Source organism: Crassostrea angulata, chromosome 4 (genome assembly GCF_025612915.1).
Source record: "Crassostrea angulata isolate pt1a10 chromosome 4, ASM2561291v2, whole genome shotgun sequence".
In the NCBI taxonomy this organism is placed as follows: Eukaryota; Metazoa; Mollusca; class Bivalvia; order Ostreida; family Ostreidae; genus Magallana; species Magallana angulata.
In genome coordinates, this window is record NC_069114.1 from 43,106,754 (window position 1) to 43,124,242 (window position 17,489).

Genomic DNA, 17,489 nt, shown 5'->3' on the forward strand with positions numbered 1-17,489 from the left:
TAACTTCTTGTCTTGTCTGCAAATGTGGTTTATACCTTACAAATCCGATTTTATACTAAGGGTAATTTTATATGAATTGAAGAGCGATTGTAACAGCCACAAGCGTGAACATTGATTTTCTCTTGTGATGCTGCATTTTACAGCGTTACAACGTTTGCGACATCATAAGACACGACATTTCAACGTTACAGTGTTAAAACTGCAATGGCTTTCCAAACACTTTACAAGCAAAACATTTGCAGAATGTAAATATACCCGACTGCACACCTAAAACTCGAGGTCGACGTGTATTGTTTTCGTGTTCTTAGATTTTGTGCATCCATTTTTGTTTTTTGTGCTGTTTCTGTTCGTTAACAATGCATTAGCCTGAATAACTGATGTAAGTATTAATTCGGCTTGAAAAAGCGCATAAAAATCGTCTACACAGGCGAGACCTCTACGGTAATTAAGCTGAATTACTCTAAACTGTGGCTTATACACTACCCTCCATAATTATGAACACATTTTCTGGTAGTTTTTTTTAACGATGTTCAAGTAAAAAACAAAATGTTCTCTAAAATATGCATTTGACAGCTTAAAAGAAGGATAGCCCTTGTTTTGCAATTTTGAAATACAAATCAAGGGGAAATTTAATTTTGGGTAAGAAATGAAATCCTAACATTAGTTGTCAAACTTCTTTTCTCCTTTGATTAAGGGCATAAGTATTCGTAAAACATTCATGTTTTACAAGCTGGTTTTGAATAATGTGAGTGTGAAATTTCCTGAAGGACATAAGCAAATCTAAATACTATCAACACTTCAAATCATAAAAAGTATAAATCAAACGTGTTAAAATGGTCAAAATTTTTGAAAACGGGGTGACTTTCATTTGAAGATAGGATCAGTTGTTACCTGATACACCAACAAAGAGTAACCGTATACTTGTAATTCTGTCAGTGCTCTGGCTACATGATGTCAACTGTTTATATGCAGTTCTGTCAGGGCTTTGGCTACAATATGTTTACTATTTATTTGTAGTTCTATCAGGGCTGTGCCTACATTATGTTAACTGTTTATTTGTAGTTCTGTCAGGACTGTAGCTACATCTGTGGGCGGTGTGGAGAAGGAGAAATATCATCTACTCATATCAGTTACAGACTGTCGCTGTTTGCAAATGTTTGTTAATTTATTTATAAATTAATTTTACCCATGTCATCAACAAATGCTTTGAGTTGATTTATACCCTGTCTTAATTGTAACAAAATTACCCAGTCATGTTAATGTTGACATTGCCTTATCCTTAGAAACCCATGGTCATTCCTGCTCACTGATTATGAGCTGACTTCCTACATTTTTCCCGTTTTCATGAATACTTTATTCCTTATTCTAATTTGCTCTTTCATGTTGAGAAAGTCAAATGGAACAAAATTGCTTTTAAATCAATAAATGGCTGCATGATTTCATAACATTATTTTTTCAATTCCTCTAATATCTGCAGAGTGACACATCGCACAAAATTGTAAAATATTCATAAAAATGAGTAATTCAAATGGGTTGGCGCATAAAAAACATCTATAAAAATATGTGAGACTGCCCTTAGGTTTCTTAAGATGACATTTTCTTACTTTGCATCACTGTCTGTACAGGTTCTTCTCTATATCTACTAAACTTTTGACATAACTTTACACTTCGAAGTCAATTCAACATGCTTATTTCTACTTAAATCCATTCATTTCTTTCCAAATGAAAGTTTAATACTTGTAAATAACAACACATTGGATTTAACACACTTTAGCTATTTAATATTATACACATAATAAATATACAGTTAAATCTTTGTAAATGATAATGATGACATAAAGATTTTGTCATAGAAATAAAATATTTCATAAACTTCAACCTTGTGTTGCTATACATGCAGTCCTTAACTTAGGTGTGTTCAGCAGAGCGGTTGCTTGTGGCTACTCGACACCATTGTTTGTATAGTCAGTAATATTTGAATAAGGGAAAGAGAGCTATTATTGAAAAAGTGTGAATGATTCACGGAATGAAGAAAATTTCATACACAAATATACAAATAGATTCCCATTTACTCAATTTGTAACGCTCTTTTATTTTACCCATTTAAGACTGTACATCATATTTCCATAAAGCGTGTTATGTTGAGGAAAAGTTTCCCAAATGTTTCAGAATTGAAGCTAGGTAAGTGAATGCGGTACAATACGGTGTAATTAACAAAACAAGTTTTTGTTTTATTCATCTAAATACACATCGATAGGTGTACTAGGCCCTGGCTTAAAATTGTTGATTTTTCTAATAAAACCGAAAATGAAGTGTAAAACTAGTAAACACTTTCTTTTATAATTTAAAGTTGATTTCTAATCATACACGTGTAACAAGAGCTTCGGAACAAAGACTTTTTGGAGAATGAATGCTTGTTTTGATTTCCTATTATCCCGCAAAAAATATCGCTTTGGTGATTTTATCTAAGTTTGCTTATTACAAAGAGTTTCCATCAAAAGTTTATGATTTTTAATGTAAATTGACATTCGATCTTGAGAAGGTAAAAATATGAATTCATAAGGTTGCAATCAAAATGGTTTGATCTTATCAGCTGTTAAAATATGTTTTTGAAAAGCTTTTTTGGTTGAATAAGTAATAGAAACGTTGTTGAATATTTAGCGCAAGTATATCCGGCAGTTCTTATTTTTATTTTAGAAGGCAGTGCCAATGGCTAGATACGAAGACCTTTGATTCCTCAGAAGAAGAGAGTGGAAGTTAGAGACTGCAACTCTGTTCTTTGTGAAATAGTGCAATTATTTTGATATTCTTCTTATTATTACATTCTTAAATTTTTGTTGTTGAATTCCTGTATAAAGTTAATTTGTTTATTAAATTTAAGTTAGCGATATTGTCTTTTAACTCGGAAGTAAAACGGAAATAAAACCATTGATTAATTAAATCAAATTAAAATTATCACCCAGTCATAATACAATTAAAATTATGCTTTTGTTTTCAATTTGAAATGTAGCCTTTTTCTTCATTACTTTAACAGCTATAATAGAAACATGTATAAAAATTTATATACAAAACTTTATATTAAACATTAACAGCTGTTCAGTTATTCGGTAGCTCTATATATTAGACGGGTTAAAATAATTTGATTAATGTACAACGTACCAATTTTCATTTCAACTTACTATGTGTATTGTTTGTAAAGAAAAGCAACGTACTGCGATATTATTCAAAATCTATTTTCGAAATAAATCATCAAATTTACTATTGTTTGTATTTTTCAATCGTTTTGAATTTATATCAAATATTAATATCATTTTATAGTTCAGCAGCAGATTTCTAGCTCTCGGGAAAACCTTTTGGACCTGAGTTTTTCAGTGTTATTGTAGATAATAGTGATACTGTGGACACTGGTAGTGTGATTCTTAGTTACTAATAGATGTAGATATCAAAGTACTGAGAGTACTGAAAGACGGGGTCTTGAAAGATTGAATTTGTAATTGTCCTGGATTTCCTCGAATATGCTTCCAAGATTTATGAGTTTGAATTAATTGTTACAATCTAAGTTAATTCGGCTTTTTTGCAATTGTCTGATACTTTGTCTAAATTTACTCAATCCCGGCCTTCATAATTGTAGAAAATTGACACAAAATTTTTTCTTGGGGTCTTATTTTACAATGTAAAATAAGACCCCAAGGAAAATTTTTAAAAATTACTACATGTACTAACCGGGAAACTCAAACAACCATATTAAAGTAGATAATTTTAATCATTAGATTTATTCAATTTTGTGATCAAAGGAAAAATCCACAAGTCGGACGGTATCCGTAATAAAAGTTTTATGAAAACCCCGAAAACTCTAAAACTTCTGAATTAACAAACAAAGTTAACATTTGTATACCGATAACAAACACAGGCACCTGACGTTAGAAATATTTTTTTTACAATAAGATTCCAAGAACTTTGACAATAAAAATATTTGTCACGGTCGCTATTTTGATTTTTAAGACCGACTTATCTGCCACGATTTTCTTCATTTGCGATTCATGCAAAATAATAGGTAAAATTAAATCCGTTCGCCACTTACTACTTTTTTGTATAAACACGTGCGTCACCTACACGATACAACCGTTCCTTTCATTAAAAATCATACTCCGAAAATCAGAGACATACATAACGGAGATTGTCAACTCCGCCATTAGCGTGTAAATGTTAAGGGACCAACCTTACTTTGAGAACTACAAGTGCAACAGCAAACTTCTTTAAGTCATCAAATTTGAACCTGATAGTGAACATGAACATAAACCTGTAAATATTTTCAGCATGTTTTATTTATAAAATATATACAAAAACTCTTTATTTATTTTTTAAATAACTTTTTTGAAAACTTATTGACTTTTCGCAAAGTAATGGTAATGCATTTCTTTTCTCATGCAATGGTAATGTAATGCATTACTCCAATTAAATTAAGTAATGGTAATTTAATGCCCTAATTCATGAAGTAATGGTATTGTAATGCTTTATTTTACAATGTAATTCACCCCAAGCCTGATTCCAACTAAGCCGGAAAACATGAACATTAACATTTAACTTGGTTCTTCAATCGATAAGATTGTATATATTATATGATGTATAAGTCTTCCAAAATGTATAATCTATTATAGATTTTGCTTACAATACATTGTTTAAAATTTAAATTCAGTTTAATCAATTAAAGAGACAACGAACGAGAAGGAAATTCAGACTTGTTTTTATTTTCTTTGTACAAAATTCCTTTAGAGACGAATAGCAGTAATACCGCAAGTAGACTTGAAGCCAATGAAACACCTATTTAATTTGTAAAACATCTGTGTATAACCCGTCCCGATTTTAACTTCGGCTTGCGCATGAAGTTTGGTAGTATTAAGGTGAAAGATTGTCAAAATGAAATTCACAATTTTTCAAAAATGGCACATTGCGTTTGGGAACGTTAATTTCGATTCCACCATCAACCTCTTCTATTGATTAATGAGCTCGTACACCAACTGAATCGTCAACGGCGCCGTGCATTAAGTTACGTAACTCATTCAACATTTGAATACTTTGATCAATAAAACTATTTGTTTATTTTCTAAATAGAATTTTGTTTATACACAGAGGACTTAAAAGGATTTAATTATGCGTGTTTTTATAATACATATTCTCTGAAATGCATGAAAACTTCCTGCACTATTTTCTTACGCGTAGACTCAATTCATGTGTTCTACGCGTCCTTTCCAGTTTGAGACTTCGGCTGACAGTTAACCAATAGACGTGGTCACGTGACCCCGTCTAACTAGTAATACGGTCACCGTAGATAATAGTAGTGTGAAATTGTATATTCATGTACTAAATTTAGATATGTGATTCCGTAAATCTATGATACTTAGATACTAATAGATACTAGCAATACGGTCACTGTAGATGCTGTTAGTGTGAAACTGTAATTTCGTGTTCGAAATGTAGGTATGTGATTCATTCCGTAAATGTAGATGTAGATACTAGTGCTATAGTTATTAGAAGTCAAGTCATGGGTGTTTTTATACATGTTCATGGATCTGCGCTAGGGTACTGCAAGGATGTACTACATATAATAATTTTCAACAATAACTCATAATCTACAATCAATTTTTTTTATTATACGAATCAGACTTTGTATTAAAATTATCTTAACATCAATAATTAAGACCTATGCCAAACAAGAACAAAAGGACTGCTAACGCTAACACCCGTTTCTGGCCTACAATTTACATTCAAAATTATTCCGTCAGGTATTCAAAAACAAAGTTATCTACCTAAAATTATAATTAAATCCTAATTGATTCATATTAAAATAAAATTTGTAGTAAAATTTTTTTTTTCAACTATTGCTTACGGAGGGGGGGGGGGGGGGTCTAAAAAATTCTTTAATGATATCAGTCTCTATGAGTAAGGAAAATATTTTTAGCGACATTCATGTGTAAAAAACTTAATAATAACATGTTTATATGATATTAAGGTGAATTTTCATTTTAATTAATATTGGTTAACTAATCTTTGAAACGTTACAATGCATGCAAAATACATTTTTTTGTTATTCACTTTGGTCTGTTGACATATGCCCCCCCCCCCTCTCCCCCCCCCCCCCCCCGGTGAAACAACAAACTCTTTGTTATGCTTAATAACAAGATATAAAACCCTTCAAGAGGAATTATTGTTTATTATCATTTCAAGGGGGGGGGGGGGGAGATGTTTTAAAAATTCCGTTTTCCTATAGTTTCTATTATAAATGAGTTATTTTAATTCAAAATCTAAAGTTATCTCTCTTTGTTTGACAAAATTATTTATATCTTATAAAAAAAATACATAAATATTTTCATTATTTAAAATAAATAAATTTTATAATTAAAAGACAAATATCTTTTCGTTAGGCGGCTGGACAATGCTATCGTACATAGTTCTTTTAAAAATGGTGGAAATGTATCCTGTTCACGACTCTGCAACTGAAACCTGAAAACATCTTCTACTTGCGACAAGTAACGGGCTGTGCATCAGTACCTGAAACTGAGATGTTGATAAAATATATATTTCTTTTCTATCTTATGTACATGTATAAAATTAAAATATCACTGCGTAGAATTTTAATGTTTTATTTGTAACTTTGAATTTTTACAAAGTTTTACTTTTTTGTTATTTCTCTACATAAAAAAATCTTACTAAACTCCATAGAAAGAAGCAGTCTGAGTGGTCCAGATGTTGGTCCACACCTGCTGCACCAGCCAGCGCACAGGAAGGATATCTGAGAACCGTCAGCTGATCTGATGAAGTCTTTCATTTCACCATCATTGTGGTCAAGTAATCCGAACGTTGTCTGAAATCGGTATTGGTTTTTTAGACATCAGTTAAATTATACCAGTCAAAATTTCCAACGCCCCATGCAAGTGTTTGTATTACTTTGTTCCTAGTTTTAATTATTTAGACCATAACAATAATTAAGTCTTAAAAATTAAGAATAAAATGGCGGTTTAAAAAAAAATCAATTCAATTTATTTAAAGGCTGTATAAAAAAGTAAAGGTACCCTTCGATATAAAAATCACAAAAATAATACCTAGTGCGTTACTCTTTCCTACAAATAACAGCTCCTAATAGAGATTCCACAACTGAATAAAAAATCTTAGTTTGTGGAAGATTATTCCTTTTATTATGTGGTCTAGTTCTGCTAAATTCTAATGCAGAGGATCTGTCTCACTCTTGAGTTTATCTCGTTCCATACACAGGGGCCATCGATGTGCCTCAAAAGTTTGTCGTGCATTTGCGCGTGCCGTTCGGTGTATTTCAGAGAGGTCAGTTACCCTAATGTAGCGGTCATGTTGACGTGTCGTTACATAAAGTTTTGGCTTCATGGTAAATCTTAAACACTTCCGGTTGCATCAAATTTCTCGGTAAGCCGTAGAACGATTTTTTGTTGTCTGTATAAATCTCTAGTGATTTTTGATGAATTAGGAATTTAGAATTCTGTTTTATTGTTTAGACAATCACTTTAAAGGCTATAAGTAAATAAAGGAAATATTGTGAAGAAAAAAACTATCGTGAACCACGTTCTAATTGAACCACGCCAACTGATCTTGAAGGTTCTAGGGCAGACGTACATCGCGTTTTACTTATTTAAATAAGTTTTATCTTTTTTATAAGCAGTTAAAGGCAGGGAACTTATCGAATAGTTTTGAATAATTCCGACGAAGAACATTTCGAACACTTGCTCCACGCTTATCAACAAATACTGTCATGTTCGGATAATTATGTGTTCGATTACATTTTACATGAACAGTTGAGCATTTTAAACAGTAGACTATTGTGGCATCGACTTTAAAACTGATGTTAAATTTATAAACTATTGTGGCATCGACTTTAAAACTGATGTTAAATTTATATACTGTAGAATATTAAAAGTAGGGCGTTAGACACGTTGTCCTGTATAGGATAGAATAGTTATTATTTATTAATAAACAGTGAAGTGATTACTTAAGATTTAAGTCATTATGGTATTATATGAAATTCAAGATAGTAACTAATGATGATTCAATGAAATATAAGCATATTAAAATAAAACTCGATCTTACGTCAGGGTCTACAATCAACCCGGTTTCTCTTGTGTCAATGACCGCATGTCCAAAATGAGGACATGGGTTAAGATAGTACTGCCCGTTACAGTCCTTAGATTCTCCATATTTAATTGTGGGTGATCCTGTCACGGAAGTGAACGTGTAATCTGTTCCATTAACCACCATGTCCTGTAAAACAACAAATAAGCTATATATGTGTTTTTGAAACAACTATACCAACAGTTATTTAACAAGTAACAGAATATCAACCTACAATTAATTTAGCAAAAGACGAGTGCACTTTAGCTATAGAGAATGGGCCCCCTTTTTTTAGTGCCGTTTTTATGTAGAAAATATCAACAAATTGCTTTTTTCTCGTAATAATTAAGCACTGATGGATACTTCTGATTTATATGCACGCTTAAATTTACCAAAATTAGCATACAGTTTAAAAAATTGAGGATTTTTAAATGCCTATGAAAAATATAATTCCGGATAATCGAACCGAACCTACTTGATTTGTGTCTTTTTAAATCAGAGAGTGGAGACGTTTAAATCAACATTGTTCTGTTGGTGGATCGATCGGCGCGTTTGCTGAATTATACTTTATGCATTATTTTACGTCTGAAAAAAAATCGAATAAAGCTTTGAAGTTGCATATTACAAACAAACATTCCTGACCATATAAAGTTGATAGAAAGCGATTTAAAACGTATCAACGTTTTACAGTGAGCACATTTGACAAACGTCTACCTGTATAGAACCCACGTGATTGTTTGAAATGATTTATTCCATGCTTGGTTTCATACATGGGTCACGCAGGTAATAGCTTTCGCTGGCTATAGGAAAAACCTTCAAATCTTCATACGTTTTTCATTTTTTAGGTACCAGCCTAATGTAGTACAAACTTCTTATTTTCACAGAAGTTTTCTAAATGTAAAACACGTATTTTGTCTTTTCCACAAGTTTGTACTCGGTTATGCTGACAGTAAACAAAGGCTTTGAAATGAATACCCGTCGTCGATTTACTATTCAAAATCACGAATGTCGGCTGACCCCTACTATGATGTAAAGCTTTGTGCTTTTTATATACAATAAATTCAGTAGTAAAACTTGTTAATTCTTATGGAATAAAAATCAATAGGTAATGTTAGGGGAAAAATATGCTTAATTTGAATCTTCACTTTTAACCGTGGCCCATAAGTGCACTCATCCTTTGCACAATGTCCTGAAATATATTTATTAATTTATTAGTGTAATATATGAAAATGTTATTAGTAAGGAAGCTTGAGATAGTCAGTTTTTCCAGCAAGATTTAAGTAGAGTTTACAATTATGACTAATGCGTTTATTTTTATTTTACGTTGATATATCCATGCAACATGTTGAACTTAAAAAATACGCGCACAAGTGTGTATTTGTAATTATTTCAAGCAAAAGAAAAATATGAAAAGGTACTAGATTTTTCCCTTGTTTCTAATCCAATTTAATAGCAAGCACATTTTAGCACGCGCATTTTCTTTTAAAGGAAATAAGACACAATTTGAGCTTAACTTTTAAAAAATTTTCCCTTTATTCTAAATGTTTAGTATTGTCAATATTGTTGTTTTTAATTCTTCTTAAAAATTTGAAAATAAAATTTCGAGTTACAAGCAAGTTACACAGGTTGGATTCAAACTTTGTTTTGTAAACAAAGCTTGTATCCTATTGTTGTTTACAGGTATGTTTTATTGGTATAAGTCTCCATCTGATGTTGCGTTTTGTTGCTGATAAAATTATTAATGAACACACTGAACCAGTTTATCTTGTCTGCCACAAATCGTTTTGTAAAAGAAGGGTAAATTCTTTACTTTACATTATTTGTAAACAAATGTAAGACCCGGACTTTGTTTACATAACGACATCTCTTCTGTATCTCGCTTTTAATCCAGCATTACTTCTAAATAATTTAATTTTCGTGTAAGACGCTCTCTGATTGGCAAACAAATTATTTTATTTCGTTTTAAGAATGTTGCCTACTCAAAGTAAGACAAATGTCAAAAAACATATCAATCCGCCTGAAATGTGGATCTATATTATTCTATATATGAACTGATCTTTGTCAATCTATAAACAAGATACAAGAATATATCTGAATGAAGATCTGCAATAAATTATTTTAAAATAGTTAGTCTTATGATAAATTTATATTCTCTGGAGAGTATTGATAAAAAAATTGTTAAAAAGTTTAAAGTGTTGAATACCTCTATTTCTATTTTAACTTTGGTAAACTCCACCCGTTTTAAAGGATGGTTCAGACTGGATTGGCATTGTTGAAAAGAAACTATCCAGTTTGAGCCATCGTGTTCAACGAAGCTGTTCGTATTCTTTAAGGTGATGAAATGTGAAGGTTCATTTGCCATGTCGTGACAAAAGATCTTGGTTCGCCTCCCATTGGCTGCCATTGGATAAATCCAGTATTCGCCATCTGTCTTTATGTTTCCGTATGTACTGATGTCCAAGCAGGATGCTGGCACTGAAAAATATTCCAGATCTTATTTAAGATGAAATAAATATGTTCAAAAGCATTCCTTGCACAAGTTTGAATGTATAAGAAATAAACATCAAGCTGAAAAGTTCAACGGTATATAAAGTTGGTTGGTCACTTGATTAACTTGATTAAATCCTGTAAAACCCGAAGGAATTCTCAGAGGATTTGATCATGCACCAAGGAAGTTTATATTGCGACGAACTTTTTAACATGCCGTTCATTACTTATATAAACGTTTGAAAAATACAAAATAATAGCTCAAAATTATTGACATGTCGGTATTTTTATATTTACAATATTGCAACTGCCAAACGATAACCGTATGCAATTATCATTGTGACGCCATAAAAAAGCTCGCACAGAATTGAACGTTTTCATTATTCTATAGATTTATACTAAGGAATCAGAATGAAAAAAAAAATCCACTGATGATAATGAAAAAACATCTATAGTGTGTTACCGACCTTACATAGTAGTGTTTCTACTTTCAAAAAAGTAGTTCAATGATTTTCTTTTTTGAGTTAATGACCATTGAATATTTTTTGAAAATTTAGGAAAAATTTTACACTATCTTTGAGATTTTCTTAATTGTGAAAATAATACAAATTACGTAACTATTTCAAAAATAAATACAGTTAACGAATGGTAGTGACACTAGATAGATATAAAGCAATAACTTTTCATTCACAATTTTTATAAATATTCCATTCCGAATTTCCGTTATCAGTTTTCAAATCCCGAATCCCGACTCGTTTTTTATTCAATTTAACCAAAAAAAAAGCCCTTAGTTATGATACTAAAACATTTAGAGTATTTAAATAAGTATATTTACCATACTCTGTTGGTAAAGAATTTATTAGATATCAATAATAAAAATTTCGAGATATGGTGTCTTTCATCGTTTTTTAACATTTTTCATTTTTTTAAAAAGTTTGTGCCATACGATCATATAAATGCTAAATGTGAGATAAAATCAAACACAAAAATGCAAAATTATGTTGACTAACAAATGAAATCTAAATTTTAAATATTACAATACTACAGAAAATATTTCAGTGAAAAAGAAAACCTGAATAATTCAGTCCGAAGTTCCTCTGTTTTGCTAAAAGTCTGTTTGTTTGGCCTAATTCCAAAATTGAGTAAAAATATCGAATGTTATGTCAATAATAATTCATTTCAAGAATAATTTTTGTGTTTAGAACAAATTTTACTCGTGAGATTGAAATTCGTCCTTACTTTCAAAGAAAAAACAATTAAGCGTCGAATACGATAATATTGTTACTAGTTACTCAGCACTACTTTTTTTTTTTTATACCGATGGTGATTAATATTTTTTATTAAATTCTATTCATACAAGACAAGAAGTCCGACACAACTGTGCACTCAGTTATATATTTTTTTAATGATAAGGAATCTTCTTTGAATATTATGAGGTGATGATTTTGGTCAGAGCATGATAAAATCCACTAAAGTCCGAAGAGCTTTATGATGGATTTGATCACGTCCCTACTGAAATTATTTAACAACTTAATATTTTCATAGAACGATTACTTATTATAACTCATATTAACATAATTTCTAGGTTATTTGAATTAATTGACTGTACGTTAAAAAATCGATTCGTAGTGTTATCAGACACATTAAGACACTGGAAAATATAAAGCTGTAATGTCCTCAATAACTCACTGTGCTCAAATGGTAAATCTGAATATAATTATCATCATTTTCACATGTGTTACATGTAGGTAAGCAGATATTAGAAATATTTCAAAATTGTTATTTTAAACATTGTAAACACTCATATTTTTAAAGGTTAATTAATTAATTTGTGATCTCAATCATTTTTTATATACACTATGTAAAAAAATGGCGGAAAATTGACCTACCCTTCAATTATATCTACACATCTAAATACAACTATTTACTATGCTAAATGTGATTTTATTTGTCTTTTTAAAATTTCTTTGACTTTATATGTTGAATAATTAACAATTATTTCATTGACTTATATACGTAATCAATTACATTGTAATATAATCATATTCATATATTGAGAGGGTGAGATAAGTTACAGAACGCGTGTCAAATCCAAATTGTAGATTAATGCAATAAAATATGTTCAAATTAAATTAGATATAGGCTAAAATCAAATGCAGACCTTTTCCCAGTATTTTCAAACTTCACGTTATTCATTTAAGAATAATGACAATTCTGTGTCTCGGCAAGTCACACATTTTAAGAATCGGAGAGAAATCAAATTTTCTAATTGCTGTTTTTTGTGTTTTAAAACTCAATTTAATTGTTTGTTTTAAGGCATGGCTATGTTATAGAAAGTAAACAAACTGTTCTCCTCCCCCTCCCAAAGTTTTCAGCGATATTTGTGCAAAACCCCATATTTTGACTAAAAATTGTGTATATTAGCAGATCAAATTCTGTTTATTTCTTTTATAATCAATGAAATATGCCAGTTGATCGGATTTTACCAAAAATCCTTTGTTGGAATCAGTTTAAGGATGGGCGATTTTATAGCTAGATCGACTGAGATATAAAAAGTAACATATTTGTATTAGCATCTTGAATAAAATTTCATGTCATAACTAAATCAAAATCAACTTACCAAACCGTTTACTTTTGCCACTTATGATATAGTAATTCTCCACATTTCCACTTTCGTCACCATCGTATATTACGTTGAAAAGTTTGCACAGTTTTGTCGTTTTGTTGAACAGTAATGATACACATTGTGGTTCCTGACGGCAGGTAAAACTGCACTGGAATATCCCAAATCTAGGACCTGACCAAATCGACAAGGAAGGTTCAACAAGATCAAGCCTTGTTCTAGTTTTTGTAAGGTAAATCGCATCTGGAAAAGCAAATTCAAATACCAGACAATTGCAAATATACATTTGTTTAAATCTTACATATAAATGGAAGTTGATAAATTATTCCTTTTAATAATTCTAAATAATTTTTGTAATACTGCACAGAAATAACACACCTAGGTTTTTTTTTCAAATGAATTTCGTAACAAAATTAAGAGCAATGCGATGATTTTACACGTGTGTGTCATCATTCTTCCCGGAAAAGAATACAACTTGATTCAGACTTATCATTGACTTTTTGCACTTCTACAAAAGACCCCAACTATTTTAGGTCTTTTTCGTTTAATCAAAGCCCCTGTTTCCAAAGGAAGACATAATTATTTTCGCATTGTTTCTTATTGAGGTCTTTCGACCTTTCGACCTTCTGTTTTTCTTCTGTTTGACAGTTTCATTAATATTAAGGTTTTCCGATTAACATCAGAACACCCTTCTGTTTATGCTTTGTTTCTTTCTATTATTGTGTTGCATAGACAAAATGAAAAATGAGACAATATTCTCTTATACTTTCCCAACAAGCACTTCTTTGTAAAGTGTTTAATGATCCTGATTGGAATAAATTCTGTGTCCCCACCTCAAAGGATGTCAGGGATGAATCATGATAAAAAATAATCGTAGGGGTTACTGAATACAGGAAAATATTCATCCCGTTTTAATTTTGTTTCTTTCGCATTTGTTGTTAGCTGGCAAATTTAAGACTGGACGAATTGCAATATCTCAAATAATTTTTCTATAAACACTACATTGGGCGAAATCAAGACAAGGCAAAAGAATGTCATTGATGAGTTATGATAATTCATTATCTTAACGGTTTTCTAATTTTTTTTTTATTTTTTTGTTTGAATTCTTGAAAGTCCCTTTCCATCTTTCCATCATTATTGACATATCTTAGCGCCAAACTGCTTACGATGGAACCATTTTAACATTGAGTTCATGCCTAGCTTTTATTTTCCTTATTGTTAAGGTATTTTGTTTCCAACGTTAGACTTAAGTGTTATTTTTTCGGTTTCTTTTTCTTTTTCGTTTTTTGCTCGCAATTTCTCAAAAAATGGCTAGTCCTTTTTTAGCATTTTTAAGGATTGAAATGTACCTTATCGGATTTTTTTTGATGATGAGTCATTTATTGTTTTTGAGGTATTGACCTTTTAATTAGTTCCAGCGGGTCGGTTTGTCCCTGAATGTTTTCATTAACTTTATAAGATATTATGTTTAAGATTTCAGAGATGTTAGACATTCATATTTGTCTAGAACAAAATTTGCGGAATCATGTAGGGACTCGAAAAAAGTAAAAAGCGTCATGAATTTGCAAGTTTTCGTTTATTTCGTTTCTCGAAAATATTTTTTAAAAAAGTTTTAAGACATGTAGAGGAAAAAAAACTTTTGTATTTACAAGATCATCTGTTTGACATTTTTTCATGTGATCTGAAAGCACATGTGGATTTGAAAAAAAACTCTTTTAAGAGCTGTTCATCGTAGGTCGTACTATTTGCATTAGATCGAGCTAACCGGACTTTGGTTGACTGGTCAATTGTACTTTGGACTGATAAGTCACGGTTTACTGTTTTTCAAAATGACGATCGTGTGTTTGTCAAGAGAAGAAAAAAAATGCTTACAGACACAGTTGTATTGTACCTATAATAATACTTGGCGGTAGTGATGTGACTGTCGAGGGTGCAATGGTGTACAGGGAGCACTTTATTTTTAACTCCACTTAAGGGTAACCTTATAAATCAAAGTACTGAAGTACTGACGGGAGTTGATTTTATCGATTATCATTTATTTTAAAATCAACTTCTCTGCTTGTCGGAGATTTACGGAGACAGCCGAGCGTCTGGTTGAACGAGACTTTATTAAACTCTGGCGTAGGAACACATGAGACTACAAAAATATCTTAATTGTTCGTATTATATAAAATCTGACTTTTTTCAAAGAGTTTATACATAAGTCTCCTTGAAAAACAATACTTCAGCATACATTACATCGAATTTTTCTATTATTTTCAAGAACTAAGTCTTGTCAGCGTTGATGATTTGTGCTTATGTCCAAACACTGTTTCAGTTCCGGTTTGCCAGAGTAACTGCGTAGGAGAGTTGATTAAAATCAAACATTTAAACATCCTTACTAACTCTGCCATTCCTTCGGCACATTTTCTTTGATATGAAAACTTTGTTTTCCAAGATCATTGTGCCCCGTGACACAGGGCAGATACAGTGAAACAATAAAAATCTGTCCAAATCATGCAGTTGTTTGAACGACCACCACCAAGTCCAGATCTTAAGAATTTTTGGAGGAACCTTAGGATTGATATAAACAAACGTAAGGGGGCTACGTTGGGGAAAAGGAGCTCAACTATACCGTACCAAATTCTCAACGAAGGTTCAACAAGATCAAGGCTTGTTATAATTTTTGTTAGAAATCTCTTCTAGAAAAAATGATATAAATTTACTATCCAATTAGTACTATCTAATTAAATTTCTTTTTTTCTTGTCATTAATCAGTGGAGACTTTGCTGATGGTTTCGCAATTTCAAGATTGAAATAAAACTTGATTTTTTCTATAATATGAAATATTCAGATGAAGTTTATAAATTTTAGATACTTTACCAAAGCTTACTTGTGTTTCCAGGTGAGATTTTCGTTGAAATAAAAAACAAAACGAGAAGTTTTGCGATCAGATTCATTATTCTTCTTATGTCGTATGTTTAGGAGAACACATTGACTATCAATGTTGTTTTGTGCCTGCAGAGGATGGGGAAGTTTGTGTAATAGCCATTGTATTGCGTTATAAAGTTAATGTATTGGTCATTATCAATACTTGGTCAGTAAATATTTAAACAAGTTCACTCAATAAAAGGGAATCATTTCGACAAAGAAGTCTTTATGTCTGGTTACTTTGGCTATACATATACGCAAATTCATTGTAAACAAAACGAACAAAACATTAAATGGTACAATGAATAGCATGAATCTTAGGATGATGATTCTTCACCAAATGGCTCAAAGTGCACATCAATGTTCAAATAAACAAGAGGTCACTTAAGTACCATAGGCGTTCAATTGTCAGAGTGTCTCATGTTTGCATTCAAAACTTCATAATGAGGTCTGAACTCTTATTTATTTATTGGTTCGAAATACATTTATTTATCAGGAGGAGGAATCAAGAGTCGGAAGAATCTTAATTATTACATCGTAGCCTTACATGCCAGAATTGTAACCCTTGGTAAAAATAAACCTACATGCCTTAAATGGTCAATCGTTTATAATATTCAGTTTTATTGATAATGAAAAGAACATGCACACAGTTTACCTCTACAAACATATACAGGAAACTAAAGTAAAATTCCTAAAATATGGCGGTAATAAGTTAATCGGGTGACTCAGGTGACCTAAAAATTACTTGTTCACAATACGGCCACATTTATGATGGTCCAATTAAAAAGCCTTCAACCTTGCCCCATGGCATGAACCGTATCCTAATAAATTATGGAAACAAATTGATTTAGTTTGTCTCCCATGATTGTTAGAGTGAATTATACAAAACTCAATACATTTTCACCATGTGGCTACATTCGCCCTGCAAAAAGGTCCTGAACCCCTTACGCAAGGGTAATTAATTTTACAATTTCGGTAAAGTGTTTCATAAATATCATAACCTTGTATACAATTTATCTCCACTGTTGTGGATGGAGATATTTTCTAAGATTAAACACATTTTCACAATACGGCCTGTATTCCCGACACAGGGGTTATAAATTTCACACTAGGTGGAAGACTTTAAACACATTTTCATTTTCGCCACCATCGTATATTACGTTGAAAAGGTCGCACAACTTTGTCGTTTCGTTGAACAGTAATGATACACATTGTGGTTTCCGAAGGCAGGTAAAACTTCATTGAGTCTTCCAAATCTAGGACAGGACCAAATTCCCGAGGAATGTTCAACAAGATCTAGTGTTGTTCTTGCTTTTGTAAAGTAAATCTCAGCTAA

The 17,489-nt window shown here is 31.4% G+C and overlaps 1 protein-coding gene across 1 annotated transcript; it reads right to left on the reverse strand.

Annotated features, from left to right (window-relative positions):
* Nucleotides 1-6,134: 6,134 nt before the first annotated feature.
* On the reverse strand, nucleotides 6,135-16,247 carry LOC128180450 (A disintegrin and metalloproteinase with thrombospondin motifs 9-like). Its single transcript, XM_052848577.1, has 6 exons — nucleotides 16,116-16,247; nucleotides 13,241-13,486; nucleotides 10,337-10,608; nucleotides 8,113-8,283; nucleotides 6,709-6,862; nucleotides 6,135-6,555 (listed from the first exon to the last, which is right to left on the reverse strand). The coding sequence occupies exons 1-6, from the start codon at nucleotides 16,180-16,182 to the stop codon at nucleotides 6,515-6,517; spliced, it is 951 nt and encodes a 316-aa protein (XP_052704537.1). The 5' UTR covers nucleotides 16,183-16,247; the 3' UTR covers nucleotides 6,135-6,514.
* Between the last annotated feature and the right edge of the window lie 1,242 nt (nucleotides 16,248-17,489).